Here is a 16,677-nt window from a genome sequence, read left to right on the forward strand (position 1 = left end):
GCTCCACAACGGGAGAGGCCACAACAGTGAGAGGCCCACGTACTGCAAAAAAAAAAAAAAAAGAGAGATTAATCTTTTTTTTCCTTCGTGTGTGTGTCTGTGTGTGTGTTAAAATTATGTGTACTGTGTTGTTTTTATATATGATTATCCTTTACGCTGTACTGAAGGTTAGCATAATAAAGAAGATAATTAAAGCTTAAAAAAAAAAAGAGCTGCCTGGATGTGTGCGTTCAGTAGATGAGAGAGAGAAATGGTCAGCAGGCAAGAAGATTGGGGCGGAGGAGGGAACACAAGAGACACATGGCAAATGACAAATATGAGGCAGGCGGGGTGCCAGAGCTGAGTAGTGGTAAAGACCAGAGAGCAAGGTTTGGATCAGAAAGATCCAGCCTGGAATCCCAGCTGCATCGTTGTGGGCTAAGTGGCTATGGGCAAGTCTCCTCATTCTTCAGCCTCAGGCTCCTCCTTGTGTGTCATTTGAGGATTGCAGTAGCAACTATGTGTCCGCTAGCACTGTGTAACAAGTGACCCCAATACTAAGTGGCTTAAAACATCTATATTTAGTTACAGTTCAGTGGGCAGGAAATTGGACCAGCACGGTGAGGCTGTCTCTGAGCTCCAAGGAGGCTTCTCGACTCATGTATCTTGGCGCCTCAGCCCGGGTGGCCCAGCTGATGGGGTTAGACATGTGGGGCACAGCATTCTGTGTCTCCTGGTTCCTTATTCTCCATGGAGGCCCCAGGCCGCTCTCTCTTGCCACGTGCCCCTCCAGTACGGTCACCAGATTCTGACATGGTAGCTTGGTGCTCTCAGGACTACGAAGGCAGATGGACACTGCCAGGCTACTGCCTCCTCTTGTTTTTAACAGCTTTATTGAGATATAATTCACATACAGGTCACCTATTGAAATTGGATGATTCAGTGGTTTTTGGTATATTTACAGAGGCAACCATCACTACAGTCTAATTCCAGAACATTTTTATGACTCCAAAAAGAAACCCTGCACCCATTAGCAACCACTGCAAATTCTCTCCCAGCCCTGGCAACCATCAATCTACTTTCTGTCTCTATGGATTTGCCTATTCTGGACATTTCATATAAATGGGAGCATACAAGATGTGGTCTTTTGTGTCTGCCTTCCTTCACTCAGCATGATGTTTTCAAGGTTCATCCACATTGTGGCATGTGTTGGCACTTCACTCCCTTTTATGGTTGAGTAATATTCCAGTGTATAGATGTACACTTCGTTTATCCAGTCACCAGTTGATGGGTTTTTGGCCTTTGCACGTTGCACCTATTAAGGATAGAGCTGCTATGGACATTTACCTGTACAAGTCTGTGTCAGTGTATGTTTTCAGTTTTCTTGGGGTGATTCGCAGGAGTGGAATTGCTGAGCTGTGTGGTAACTGCCAGGCCTTCTTAGAGGTTCACTCTGGATCCGGCAGAGTGTGGCTTCTACCGCATCCTCTAGGCCAAAGTGAGTTGCAGACCCCACACAGAGTCAAGGGGAGGAGCTGATGCAAGCGTCTGACTGTCCAGAGGGCTTCATCAGGGCCCTCATGTGAAGCCCTCAGTGGAACTTGACACATAATAGGTACTCAATATTACTCCCAGTCGTTATTCTCTTGATTACTAAAAATTATACAAAATTGGGGCCGTAGAGAAAACACAAACTGTTAGGACTTAGATTGACAACCATCAGTCAGCCTGATAGCAAACCCATCTTCAGGATTTTGGAGATTATGATTATACTTCAAATTAGCAGTACCTCAGTCAGAAGGTGAGAATTAGAGGCTACTAGAGGTCAGAATAACACCAGCACTGGACGAGTGCTCAGGAGGCATCACATATTCGTTCTAGAAAATGTGGAACTTCAGGCAAAAGTGTCAGAATAAAAATCACCTGTCAGAGATAAATGTTTTGGTTTCTTACACTATTTTTTTCTATGAATTATGTATATATATTTTAATGCAACTAAAATTAAGATTGTAAGATATATAGTTTATATGTTGCATTTTAGCATTTAATATTGGGAGCATTTTCCTGTATTATTCAATGCTGGTTTATAATGGCTAGGTTATCTAGCTAGCCAGCTCTATATTCTTTTATTTATTTTTGAAGTTTAATCTATAGTGACATACAGCTTGGTGAATTTCTATATGTTGCCTACATAAGACAAGACCACCACCCAAATGGAATTACAGAATCCTATGGTTCCTCCTAGTCCGTAACCATCCCATTTTCATGAACTGACTCCCAGTTTATTTATATACCCCCCGATTACTGGACACATAGGTAGCTTCCAGTCTTTTGCCCTTAGAAATGATGCTGCTGTGATCTTCCTTGTACAGACACATTTGTCTGCATCTGATTGCTTCCTCCAGATACATTTCTAGAAATTGTGAAATGCCGAGTCAGAGGGTGTCAATGTATGGAAACGCTCTCCGTTGAAATGCTGCCTCCATGTCAGTCATTTTTCTCTGTACTCCAGAATTCCCCTCTTTGTGCTTCTGCAACACTTTGCTTGGACAGTACAACTATGGTATTGTATTAATGAGCCCCTAACCTGTTTTCAGGTCTTGGCTTCAAAACTAGCTCCCCAGGAGCAGGCTTTGTGCATGTTTGTATCCCCACACTTGGAGACATGATAAAAATTGAGTTCTCTCGCCTATCTTTGAAACCCTTCCTAAAAGCATTGACATATCAGGGGCTATTCAGAACCAGTTGAAACTGGCTTCACTTTGGAACAGGACTTGCTGCAAAGCCACGCAGAACTCTGAAACCCATCTCTAGGTGCTTCTGAGATCATTGATGTGGCTGAAGGAGTTAATACGCAAGAGTGTTTTTTAAAAATTCCCACCAGACCGTTAAACTCAGAGCAAACATATGGGTCCAAGTCGGGTGGTGGGTTTGCACACATTTTCCTATTAATCATTGGAGTCTTCACATACCTTATTGGGATAAGTCCAGTAACAACTTCTCCTTTAAGTTGCCCAACTCCAGGGGTTATGTGTCGAAAGGGGCACAGCTGCTTTTCACTTCAGGTGTGTCTGCCCAGGTATGCCTGCTGTTGCTCCTCGCCACCACCTGCTGTCACTGTTGAACACTGGTCCGCTGCAGGTGTGGGAGCTGGCCAGCTCATGGCCTCCTATTGTGATGCTGTTGCTTGTCCGGATAGGAGGAGGAGTCCACTCCCAACCTGCCAAGCTTGGCTGAGGATGCTGGGCACTTCCCGTGGCAAGAGCAAGTCAGGGGTCAGAGCCACTTCCTCTCCCTTCCTCTTTGGGGGCCACCTTGCTAAGAGGTGAGGCATTCCAAGCACAAAAGATCTTGTCCTCTCAGGACAGTGGGGCTGGTGCGATCTAAATAATTTTAGGGACATATTTCCAGGGAAGAACCATTATAGCAAGAGGATTTACTTCGAGCCCCAACTTTGCCATTTCAAGTATCTCTTCCTCAAAGCAAAAAGTCTGCTAGGTGAACTGCATTATCTACCCTGGACCTAAGAGAACTGCTAACATTTTCAAGACTCCCATTTAGTGGCTATCTGATTTAATCTTTATAAGCACCCTTTGTATATACGTTAAATGTGGAATAATACTACATATACTATATACAGAATCTGTGTGTGCCCATGTGCATCCTCATGTGTATTTATATCTAATGAAGTACTTCATTTATTAAATATTTATTGAGCCCCCACTGTGTGCCAGATCTGTGGAACTGAACTGCATAAGTACCTCTGGGAGTGTGTATACAGCTGCCATGTGTTTGGATGAGACATTCATTCACTTATTTCACATATATTTAATAAGCACTCCTCTATCTACTGGGGACACGGAATCAGTGCCCTCGTGGAGCTCACAGTCATCTTAATGTTTCTTCTTAGTTTAAAAAGAGTAGGTAAATGGAGTGCTTTCCAGATCTTTCTTAAGTAACCTGACCCATGGGAAACAAATTGCTTGTTTCTAAGTAACCCTTGATTTAAAAAATAATATATTGTATATCTGAGTCAGAAATTAAAAAGGGAGGCAGGACAGGAATATCCTTGGGGGAGTGCTTGTTTATTTTGCTTGTCTGAAGTGAGATAAAGAATATCTCCAAGTGGGCTGGTTTCCAACCGGGACCGTGTACACAAGGCACCTCATTCTAGGAGGGAGAGTGAGTAAATAAGAGAAGTCTTTTGCCGGTATTTATTGCCTCCTACAAGTGTGATGTAAAACTTTTCACACGTGCAGAAGCAGGCAACCACAACCACGTGCGGAAGCCGCCGTTTTTGCAAATAAAAATGCTTCCCAGAAGCATGACAAATGCAAGACTAACAGGTGTAGCACAGATCCAAGGCGCACATGTGGTTCTCATCAGCTGCCTCTGTTTTAAATCTAGGCCTTCCTGTAACAACGAAAAAAGTTATTTCTTCCGAGGCTGCGGCTAATAATCCACTCAGCCTGCCTTTCTACCCCTTCGCATAACCGTATATTTAACAGAGCTTCCAGAGAGAGAGGAGACAGCAATGAAAGAAGGCAGTGAGGGGGCGGGGGGGGAAGCCCTTAGACTTGACATTTAACAATTCTGGGTTTGACCTATAACTCTGGGTGACCTTGGGCCTCAGTTTCCTCCTTTATAAAGGAGATTCAGAGAATGAGGGCTTCAATTTTCCAGCATCTCCACGCAAAGCAGGGTAGAAGGGTCTTTTAAACGAGTGATTCTCAACAGGGGTCGGTTCTGCCAACCAGGAGACCTCTGGCAGTGACAGGAGACATTTTTGGTCGTCCCCAGCGGGGAAAGGGTGCTACTGGCATCTAGTGGGTAGAAACCAGGGATGCTGCTGAACATCCTGCAATGCACAGGACAGGCCCTGCAACAACAGTGATCCGGCCCCAAATGTAACTGGTGCCCAGGTTGAGAAACCCTGGCGTGGACACAGGTTTGCAACGTTGGTGTCAGCTCATGGTTTGGGGCTTTCCCAGCTTGGGGTAGCGGCTCCTCCGTGAGGCACTTTGCAGTCTCATGCTTTTGGGATCCTGGCCCTCGGCGCTGCCGACCCCGGGTTCGCATCCACGACCTCTGGAGGGGCGGGGGCGGCAGCGTTCCTCGGCTCCTCAGTTGACCCGCGCACGGAATTACAACGTGGACGTCTGCCTACTGACCCACAGGAACGCAGATGAGAGGCTGAGGAGGACCCCCGGGCTCAGAAAACTTGGCAGCTCCTCCCACCCGCGACTCCCGTCACCTCCGTCAGAATGGGGAAAGCTTTTCTGCCCTAGGAGGGGTCCTTCCGCTGTCCTCTCCGCCCCGCTGCCCTCAGGCGGCCACCCACAGCGCCCGGGTTCAAGGACTCGGCGCGTATCGACCGTTTCCGTCGGAAACCTCGGCCCCCGCCCAGTTTGGGTGGGGGCGGGGCCTCCAGGCGGTGGCCGTTGCCCTGCCCAACCGCCTCCCAACGTCACCTTTGACCGGGAGGGAACAATGCGCCTGCGCGCGCATGCGTAAGAAACGAGGGGGCGTGACCCGCGTGTGGCCCCGCCCAAGTTTGGCGTCTCAGACCGCCCCATCTCCCAACCTCCTCAGTGTGGTGCCGACGCTGCGTGCGGCGCGGGTTACCCAGAGTGCTCCGCGCGGGGGCTGCTCACTGGAGTTTGGTTCTCGAAGCGGCGGCAGCAGCGGCGACGGCTCCGGCGGCTCCTCCTCCTCCTCTGGTGGCGGCGGCGCCCCGGGCCTGAGCCCCGGCCCCGGCTCCCCTCTCCGCCACCCCGCGCGCCCCCACTTCCCCCGGTGCCGCGGGGAACATGAGGCTCCGCTCCCGGAGGCCGGCGAGTGAGTGACCCCCGTCCGCCGCCTCAGCCCGCCCGCCCGCTGGCCCGGCCGCTCCCCCCCGCCTCGCCCAGGCAATGACAGCGGCTCCGCCGTCTCCGCAGCAGATCAGGGACCGGCTGCTGCAGGCCATCGACCCCCAGAGCAACGTAAGTGTTCACCGCACGGGCTGAGGTGGAGGCCGCGTGGGCCCGGGACCCTCCCCCTCCATAGTGCCCCTCCCCCGCAGGGCTCCGGGGGACCCACCGGCCACCCACCTGCCCCCGAGGGCCGCTGCCATCCCGGCCTTTCGCCCCCCAGGCCCGGGCCGGGGGCTGGTCGGGCAGCCCGGCGGCGCTCGGTACGTGAGGCCGAGGCTTTCGTGCGGCCTGGGCGGAGGGAGCAGATGGGAGCTGAGATCAGAGCTTTTTCTCCTCTCCCGCTCCAGCTCTACGACCCTTGCTGCTCCTGACGGAGCTCCCCCGCCTCGCCCTTCCCGGGGGACCCGCGACCCCCGGGAAGCCCTCCCGGCGGGGGGGAGGGGAGGGGGGAAGGCTGTGGAGCAACTGGTGTCCGGGGTATGACTCGGGGAGCCGGTGCCGGCGGTGTCTTGGTCTTCTGGGTGATCAGGGAAGTCCTCTTTCTCTTTCCTCCCGTCTGGAAGCACCTTCCTGGCTTCGGAGGGAACCCCCCTGGCCTGCTTTGCACCTAGCCGGCTGCCCAGGGCACTCGGAGAGTCCCTTTTGGTTCTGAGAGTGGACATGCCTTTGCCGGGTCTCTCTTGGGGTCCCTGCCGACGGAAGATGATCTTGTGGAGAGTGGGATTCTTTCTGTTACCTTTCTGGGCCTAAGTACTCATTACGTCTCAGACCAAGCCAGAGCCCTGCTTTTTGGTAGTGAATTAAAGGTGATTGTTTGCTCTCCCATTCCACCCAGAGCCCTCCGTCGGGTGTCTACGCCCTACCTGGGGTCCTAGCCTGTTGGTTTGTGACCTAGACCATCAGGGTTAACCCCAGGGTGTCGCTTTCTCAGGTGCTCCTCCACGGAGGCTACTGTTTGTGGAGGGATCTCCCCTGCCCCCTCCGTGTGTGTAGGGAAAGACTCATCGTGTTCTCATATTTTTTATGAGTGGTTTACGGCCATAGGGGTCATTTCCCCCTGTGGCAGGAGCAGTGGAGCAATGGGAAGATGTAGTAGCATCCAGGTATGAAGTGAGCCCCTGCATTTCCTGGGAGACCAAGAAGTGGCCATTGAAACCACTTTTTAATGTGCTGGGGATGGAAGAAATAAACCATCTTGGGCTTGGCTAGGTAACTTACGTTTCTGTCACTATGGGGGCTTTTGCTTTTCCTTTACATGAGTTTGGCTGATTACTTTTAGCAGTAGGCTTTAGCCTAGCATTTTGGGAATAATTCATGTTGGATTGTACAATTCTGGCAGAAATAGTTATTTTTGTAAGACTCTGATTTCTGTATCATAAGTAATTCTGTCATTCCTGGTCTTCAGACCCCATTAAGATAGACTTGGTGGTAATTGTCTTTAAGAAATATTGTATACATTTTTGTTATGACTTTGGGGGTGGAGTAGGCACAAGCTATATAAAAACCTTGCAGAATTTTTGCAGAAACGGGTGCTGCAGCAATTCCCAAGACTGAAATATTAGAGGATAAAACAAGTAACTTGAAATATATAGCCTTGGTGACTTTTGCATCAGTCAGAGTGTAATTTCTTGAATTCCATGTGCTTGTTTGCCTTCCCGGGAGTCTGAAAGGTTGCTGAGATATTAGCACTGATCCTTAACGCCACCTAGGAAAGCTGTGGGATCAGGAGGCGCTTTAACGGGCAGTCACCATGTTGTAGATTAGGTGGGGCAGTGACCTCAGGGGTTCCAGTGTTGTGTAAGGCCCTAATCTAAAGGGTTCCTAGGAGTACAGGAGGAAGAGAGGCCAAGCCCACGGTTGTGTTACGTGTCATGGAATGCACATTTCACGTGGCTTATTTGGGTGGACTCTTGTGATAGGTGTGTGTAGAGTCCTACTAATATAAGTGTGGTGGATGAAATTGGGAAATTGTCTCTGAATATGAATGGGGAGAAAGTGCCACCTTTAAATGCTGCTGTTGTCAGTGACATCCCTGAGTATTGTTATAAGCCGTTTGACAGGCGTGTGGCTTGGAGCAAACCCCATATAGAAACTCAGAGCCGTGGAGGGATAGGTTGCTGGCAGAGATGGTGTGACCTTATTTCTGCAGTTTCTCTTGATTGACCTGGGCTCAGGTGAGAGCTAGGTGGCTCCAACCAGGCGGTGCCAGCACACAGCTGTTCTTCTCTTCTGCCTTGCCCAAGTAGGAACTCCACTTCTGTATAGTTAGTTGACACATATTTAAGGTGCTCCTGGAAAATAAAAATGGGGACAGTGTTGAAGAGCCAACACTAAAATTAAACCTCTTCTGAGAGAAGCGACAGAGAATTGTGTCATGTAATGCTTACCTTTATGGGCATGCAAGTATGCTAACAAACTTAGCTTTTGCTTGAAAACTCAATGTCAGGCAGCTGACCTAATATCCACAGGTATCTGAAAACTTAGGGAAATAACAAAGTAACACTTTCTGACCATCTCCCTGACAAAGGAGTTCTTAAGAGGAAAGTTGTTTCTTTGCTCTATATTCTAGCCTCTGGAGTATTTGAATATCTATAGCATCAGGCTCTGCGTTAATAATTTCTCTCAACTCAGTAATAAAGTAAATTCTGTACATTCCTTTTCAAAAAGCAACTAATGGTTTTTCAGAACAGTCGAAGCCTTACTCTTCTTGTGTATGGCAGCCCAGAGCGTTGAAAATCTTTCTTAAGTGCACTCTGCCTTTGTTCCATCTTAATCTTGTTTTGTTATGGATAAAGTTGAGGACTGTCTTACTCCTGCCCAGAAATCAGAGTCAGTCCACCCAAGCATAATCTCATCAGCAAATGATTAGGTTCCCGTTTGTATCGGACACATTGTTTCTCCAGAGTTTGGGCTTTGTCTTCTCTGTCTAGAGCAGAAGCCTTAGGTGTACTTTCTAAGTGCTGGTTAAACTGACTGAACCCTAGACTCCTTCTTGGGCTGTCCAGCAGGAAACCTCAGGAACTACTTTTCTTCTTCACTGTTCTGCAGACTTCAGGTGCCAAGGGGAGGTGAACAAGGGGCCTCTGCAGAGAGAGACATGGGAAGGATAATTTTCCCACCTAGGAATTTGAAGGTTAAGATACCACTTAGCTTCACTGGACTGCAGGTTCCTCATCTGCAAAGTGGGATTGGGAACTGGTGTATTTGCCCCAAAAGCTCCTTCCAGATCCAGGTTCAGATTCTGGAAGGCGCAGCAGAGGCTAACATGAATTGTTGTTCTAGAAGTTTTTTCTTTTAATGCACGGTACATTGTGTGAATTTTCTGAATAACAGACACCAACACACTTCTACAGAGATGTATGCTTTACCTGACTTTGTGCAGCAGAGTATCCTGCTTTCTCCCAACAGCCTATAAAGGGAGGTGGAGTGAGTAGCCAGTCTCCCCTTTCTGCAGGTGCAGAAGCAGACATCATGACAGTACTGTTTAGTGAGTGTCTCCCATGGCCAGGAGAGGACAAGATGCCTTTGTTTCCTACTGACTTAATGTGAGGTGACTGCCCTAAAGTTAGGGAGGGACTTAGCCAAAGTCATTAAGCGATAGTGCTTCCAACGTTAAACGCCACCATACTGCTCTCAAACATGGAGAGGCAGCTTCAGAAGAGGCCAAGAAGGCAGCGTCCTTGAGCTGGTAAGAAAAGATGTGGGAGTCTCTTCTCTCCCACACAAGTTTATATGAGATTACAACTTGGGTTCGATTTACCTGTGATAGATCTTACAGGTTGATGACATTAGACAGCCTGTCCCGGAAACATCTTAAGGTTTCTGTCAGGGACACAGAATCCTGGGCCAGACCACACTGTGGTGTGGCAACTGCTAGCTGATGTGGAACTTTTCATGAGTCTTGTGTTCCAGCTTCCTTCTCTGCTTCAAGATTACAGCACTTTTGATGTTAATTTAAAATGCCATTGATCCTGCAGAAAAGAGGAATCTTATAAGTTCTAAAATGGAAGACTATTAGTTCTGATTCTCATTAGTATATTAGAAGATATGAAATCTAAGCATGTGGACTCTTCCTGATCACACTGGTTGCCCACATTCAGTAACCTTCCTGTCTTTGCTCCTTTACGTCGTGGCCAGGACGTGTGAGGACAGCAGTGTGGCATTTTATGACTTTGGGAAGTAGGCAGGTAACAGTGTTGGTTGTGAAGCAGGTGTAAGACCTTGTTGTGATTCACTCTCTCCCTCAGAAGAAGGTGGACTTTACATTCGGTCTTCATGGAGGTCCTCAGAGGCGGTTCTTGTCAGGGTATGTTGTCCTGGCTGGAGGTCACAGAGGCCTAGGAGGACAGTCCAAGATCAGCTTATGGGAAGGGGTTTTTGTCCTGATACAGATATAAACAGGCACCATGGTCACCCGGGCTCATGATGTAGCTTCGTGTGGCAGGACATGCCCTCAGGGGTGCCAAGCGTGGAGTTAGGTGAAGGAGGAGAGCAGTATTTACTTTGCCTCAGTTTTGGTGTCCATGTGAGTGTCTTCTCAGACGGAGTTCTGGTTCATCCAGAACTGATTTAACCCAGCCCAACCTCTAGGTGACTGCCTCAGGGGGTCTTCTGCCCCCCCCCCCCCCCCACTGTAAACCACCTTCTGGAAGCTGGGGGCTGTGTCTCTCAGTAGAAGTTGTGCTTTTCCTTTTTATTCCTGGTGGTGGCTCTGGCCTGAGTCCGCCTGGTCCCTGTGGGGCCCACTAGCTGGTTGTCAGATTGGGTGACTGAGTTTGTGGCTCAGTGGCCGGCTGCGTAGGCAGCGCATTTTCAGTCCAGCCTTGTGAGTGCCCATGCTCAGAGCCCCTTCTCAAACTGCTCCTTTTCACTCTCCAGGCACATGAGTAGCGCTGAACAAGTATTGACACAGGGATTCCATGAACTGGAGAGCATTTCCTGAATAAGGAGGGCCTACCAATATTCCGCATGCTGTGTTTAAAAGTACTCCCTGAATGAATTCCAGGTCTTGGGAGGCAGTACGCTTACATTTCTTTCTTTCTTTCCTTTTTTTTTTTTTTTTGTGGTACGCGGGCCTCTCACTTTTGTGGCCTCTCCCGTTGCGGAGCACAGGCTCCGGACGCGCAGGCTCAGCGGCCATGGCTCATGGGCCTAGCTGCTCCACGGCATGTGGGATCTTCCCGGACCGGAGCACGAACCCGTGTCCCCTGCATCATCAGGCGGGCTCTCAACCACTGCGCCTACAGGGAAGCCCTACACTTACATTTCAATCACCAACTGATGCACACTGTTTATGGAGAAATATGGTAAAACTGGAAAAGGTGGCTCAGCAGTTGAATAAACATTTCTAGCAAGCATTTATGGTGCTGGATATGGAGAGTGCAGACCTGGGGGTGCCCAGCTGCAACCCTCCAGGGACCTGGAGCAGGCATAGAGCGTGCACACGGATAGTCTGGGGTGCGGCAGCCTTACAGGGCTACAGCTCTTAGATCCAAGTGGAACAGTTCATGTGTCTTATTTGAAGATAGTTCAGAATTCTTAAGAGCATGAAATGGCTTTCTAGAATCATCATTTTTTTCCATCATTTGAGTTTTCAGAAGGAAAAGGAAGTCAGTTCTTGGTTTGTCTCTGACCTGAGGGGAATGGAGAGTTTGGAGGAGTTGGTAGCAAATCCTTGAACAGTTTGCCCTCTCAGCAATGGGATGGGAAGGGGGCAGGTGTCAGGCTCTGTGAAGGGCCTGGGGCTCGTTTCCAGTACTGGAGTTGGGTAGGCTCTGTGTCGCTTCCGGAGGCAAACCTAGGACTTGGAAGGCAGGAGTTCCTGGGAGGTAGGTGCTGTTGCACTCAGGGGAGCTCTTGATTATCGTCAGAGCTGGCTCAAGAGTCCAGGGCCACCATGCCAGGTGGGCGTGCAGACAGGACTGGGCCCTCAGATTCTTGACCTGTGAGTTCCTGGAGGTTCTGTGATTGTATATGGAGGCTGCTAAAAAGAAGAGTTGTGTCAGGTGATGTGCCACTTCCAGGCAGGTGGGGTTAAAAGCCTTCCAGTGCTCCTGGGACTGCAACAGAGTTTCCTGGATTCATCCATTGGAGGCTGTAAAATGAAGAGCTGCTGTTTACTGAGCACTTACTATAGGCCAGGTATTGTGTAGAGTGCTTTGCATCCTTGGTGGTTCTCTGAACCACTCTTGCAAGTGGATGCTCCATCTTCATTTTAGGGGAGAGCAGAGGTTAAGTGATCTGTCCAGTGTCACAGAGGTGGATATGGGAAAGCTCTGGGCCCAAACCCAGTGCTGGTTGTCTCAGAAGCCGATGGGCTTAACAACAGTGTCCCACCTCCTACATAAGCAGTGCCCAGCATGAAAGTTGAACTCCAGTGCATCTTCTGAGGTTAACCTTAAATGTGAAGTGTTTTTAAACATTAAGTTTTGCATTTCTATTTCCTTCCCACATCCTACCACCTTTCCCCCCTTAAAATCTTCTAGCCTAGTGGGTCCTAACCTTTTTGGGTGTTAGGGTCCATTTTTATGATCAGAAACATTCAGGAACTTCCACATAATGGCAGGTGTACTTTGAGTAGCTGTTTTCTTGTTTTTGTTTTTGGAGAAAACTCAAGGACAGAAGCTACTCCTAATCCAGTAATGTTTTGAAATGAAGTTATAGCTTGTTGTCAGAACAGCATCTCCTTAAACCTGGAAGCCGACTTTACTTGTATGTGTGTGACACCTAGGATCGAACCCTTTGTACTGCCTCTGGTTGGGGCCTCCTGTTGTCCCTACTGCTCTCCCTTTTCCAGAAACCTTTCCTGCTTTAATCAAAGACAGTCTCCTTCTGGCACTGTACATAACTTAAAAATCCTACATTCCTGCTGAGTATAGGTCTTGTTGAACACGTTTTCTATGGGATTGCAAGCTCCTTGCTGGCAGAGCATGAGTTACTCCCCAGGTATCCAGAACTTCTTCAGCAAGTGGGTGCTCAGATGCTTGTTGATCTTCCGTGAAAAGGGCTGGTCTTCAGAATTGGCTGTCAGCGCTTACTGAGCAGGTATGAGGTGCCAGCACTTTTCACCTTTAATCTGTACAGCAACCCTGGGAGGCAGGTACCAGTGCAGAAACTGAGGTTCAGTGGACACACAGCTAGAAGGGATGACACTAGGGTTGGAACCTACCCACCCAGTCCTTAGCCACCTGCTGCTGCCTCCCATGTCACTCGAGAGAGGGCAGTGGATTACAAGGCAGACATTCCACTCTCCTGCCTGGATTTGGATCCTTATGCTGGATTCATCTGTGCAACGTTTTTATGCTTGTCCCAGAGGAAAGTTGTACCTGAAATACTTTCTGCTTTCTCTTGAGCTGGCTGAGGATAAGGTGTGAAGTGTTTTTTCCTTTTTGTTTCTTGGCTGCATTTTTCACCCCTGACAGAGAAGGTGGCTCTTGATCTTAGATTCCCTGGCTGTCTGTGATCCCTGGAGACACTGTTCAAATGCTACCTTGGGATCCTGTGTCCTTTTTTTGTCATGTGACAAATCAAACCCTTCCTGGACACCCCCGTCTCCTGAGTTTCATTCGTCAAGGGCCAAAAAATGGGTGATGCTTTCTCCAGGCCACACCCTGTGGTGGGTCAGCCTCATGGCTGCTGTGGAGACTCTAGTCACTTGTCCACTGTGTGCACAAAGTGATTTTGTAGGTGGCTGGCCTTGGCTCTGTGATGGGGGGTTCTGTGGTGCAAACGTCAGCAGTCAGGTGAGTTACTGACGGAGAACTCAGCTGCACGTGACCATGGCTCACACCGAGAGGCCATTGGTGGCCTGGCAGCCCTCCTCCAGTTGCCGGTGGCCCCGCTGTCCTGCTTGTACCTTCAGCTCCTTCCCTTACCCACGGTCTGGTCAGATTTGGCTCCGCATGGCACCTGGCCCCCCAAGCTGGCTGCAGCTCTGCTTGCACACACCTGGGGGCTGGTTCTCCTTGTCCCCTCGATGCCTTACTTGGATATTCCCGCCTCCCCTATTCCACCTTAGCTCTCTTGACCCCTCTTTCCATCAGGTCCCTGGCCTAGCTTGGGTTGGATCGTGGGGTGGTGGCCACGTCCGCTTTCCCCTGGGTGATCCCCAAGATAGCTACCTGTGTCCTCCTTCTTGAAGCCAGTTCTCCTGAAAGCCACTTCCAGTAAACACTTCCCAACTTTTTTTTACCCCTTGGTGCACCTTGCATCTGTGCCAGGCAAATAGTTGGCAAGCTAGCTTTTTAGAGCTGCGAGGGTGGGGGGGTGAGTGACACTGACGTGTAGGTATATAAACTAGGAAGAGTTTACCCTTTCTGCTCATTGTTTCACATTGTTTCCTTCAAGTGTTCAGTTAGATAGTTGCAGGCAGAGCACCTTTACTAATTCTTTTAACCCCTTTTCTCCAGAGGGAGGGTGGCACTGCACTCATGACAGGAGCTTAAACGCAGAGGGGCTCATTGGCTTGTGTTACTTAAAGGCCCAGAAATGGGTCTCTTCTCAGGTGACGACCTGGCTTTACTCCCTCTCTCTGTTTTGCTTTTTGTTGTGTTGCCTTTGCATAGTGGGTGTCTTCTCCCCAGCCCCTGCAGCTTTGGGATTCACCCTCACTGACCATTATCCAGGGGCAGAAAGAGAAGTCACCTCTTACCCAGAAGGCCCAGCAGACATTTCCCGGTGCCTTCTCTGGACTTTGATTGAAATAGCAGGCTGTGTTCGTTGGTTCACCCCTGAATCTTGGCATGGTGTTAGTTCCACCCAGACTGACCCAGAGTGGAGGGGGTGCCCCCAAGAAATATTAGGTCGTGTTAATGGGAGAATGGGATGGGGAGTGGGCTGGCGGTGATCCCTGAGTGAGTGCTGGTTTAGTCACCTCTTTGATATGATAGCGCCTTCAAATAGTTGGGCGCCTTCAAATAGGTGGGTGTCATGCTAGGCCTGGGAGACTTGGGTCCAGATGACAGAATGGATGTAACTGAAATATGAGGTCTGGCGTAAGCAACGGGATTGTTTGGATGGCGTCAGATCACAGCCAGGGTTCTAAGTACCCACTCCTGGTTGAACTGCAGACTCTGATTTGCCTGTAGTCTCACTTGGGTACCTTGTCTTAGTGCAGGTGCTAGGTTGCAGCTTCTGACCCTGTCCTGGGCTAAGGAGCCCTTTAGGAGTCCAGGAGAGCCTCACCATAGCACTGCTGATTCTCCTGTCCCCATCACCTTTCCTGATGCTGCAGTAACTGCCTGGATGAGCCTGGGTAGAAGGAGACCGTGCCTGTGACCCAGGCAGGAGCCGAGTTCTCCAGACTTCTGTTCTCTCGGGCTCAGAGGTATGGCTGATTACTCGGAGGTCTGGTCCGAGCTGATTGTCTTGCCCATTTCCTCTTGTCTGTACCCCCCATCCCGTCGTCGTCATTGTTGTCCTCCCCCCGCCCCCCCACCCCCCCCACCTCCCCGCTTACCAGAAACTGGTACCTGCATTTCTTTCCCTTAGGTTAACTGAAATGCATTGGGTCAGGTGATCTTTCGTGTCCCTCCATTTTTCCCTTCCAATCTGAGGGGCTCTAGGCAAGCACCCGAAATTGGTGATGTCTGCTCCCCCTTTGCTGGATGCTGGCAGCCTGGCAGTGGCAGATGTGGGCCACATGTTACATTTTAGGCGTGTCTGGGAGCGAGGAGGTTTGTGAATGGTTATTTCACTTTCACTTCTATTTTAAAGGAGCTTCTTATTCTTAAGCATTTAAAGTTCTCCCTTTGAAGGTTGGTCAACAGGCCAAAGTTTCCACTGAGTGCAGGAGCCTCACTTCTCACCAAAGGGCAAAAGTATCACCCTCCCAGGTGTTGTGAGCTCATCCTGCATTCGCTTGTAACCTTTCTCCTCTCACCACTGAGTCAAAATACTGTTTGGGATTGAAATTGGAGTGGGAGAACTGAGAGGGAAACTGTTCTTTTTTTTTGTCCTCAGCATTGTGTGTGTCTGTATGTCTTGTGGACAGACTTCTTCCACATGGCGGGAAATGTAGCAGCTCTGGGATTTGAACTCTTGAAAGCTAGGACATAATCAAAAATGGATTCACTGACTTGCTTCCAGTTTGAAAACTCCTGGAGAATCACTCCAGCTTGGCTTGGGGGTGGGGTGAAGGGGGCTTTGTAAGAAAATGGCAGTGCCCTCAAGAAGTCAGGGAGGAGCTTGCAGAAGAAGCAGGGTCTGTTGTGCAGACAGAAGCTGTAGGTGTCCCTAGACTGCTGTAGCCCTCCCATGTGGCAGGACAAAAACAGTGAGGTCTGGGGCGGGTAGGTGGGGACTGTCAGGGTTTCTGGTGAACCTGCTTATCAGCCCCACTCAGAGTTAGGGGAGCAGGAATCTGCGTGTTGCCCTGGGGATGATGCTCCTGTGTCAATACAGTGGGCATGGTTTTCTGTACTGTTGGTGGTGGGCTCCCTCAAGTTGGGGAAATAGGAAGTGGCATCATCTGCTTTGTAAGATGAGCCAACAACGTTGTGCATGAGGATGCCCTTATGCTTGTCACTCCAGGCTGTCTCCCTGGGTCATCATGCTGTCCTCAGTGGCCTGCCTCAGGGTCAGTGCTGAATGCATCTCCTTGGGAACAAAGCAAGCCTGAGGCCTAACACTGAGCAGTTCCCATTGTCCCCTGGCTCCCTGTACCTTACTGCATTGGCCTTTCCGCTCTCTTCAAACCTCATGCCCACGGTGCCTCCTTCCCCTTGAGTATTTTGGCTTTGCTTTGGGGACCCCTGTCTGGCCTTTAAGACTTTCCCCAGGTATT

General features: G+C 49.6%; 1 protein-coding gene across 1 annotated transcript in view; it reads left to right on the plus strand.

Moving 5' to 3' along the window:
• Window positions 1-5,651: 5,651 nt before the first annotated feature.
• Window positions 5,652-16,677, plus strand: part of MED26 (mediator complex subunit 26) — a 38,224-nt gene continuing 27,198 nt past the window's right edge. Inside the window, exon 1 of the mRNA XM_082836547.1 lies at window positions 5,652-5,963. Coding sequence (XP_082692673.1) covers window positions 5,892-5,963 — 72 coding nt within the window. The 5' untranslated portion in view covers window positions 5,652-5,891. The remainder of the gene's footprint in view (window positions 5,964-16,677) is intronic.

Source organism: Leucopleurus acutus (assembly GCF_964270905.1).
Source record: "Leucopleurus acutus genome assembly, chromosome: 3".
Lineage (NCBI taxonomy): Eukaryota > Metazoa > Chordata > Mammalia > Artiodactyla > Delphinidae > Leucopleurus > Leucopleurus acutus.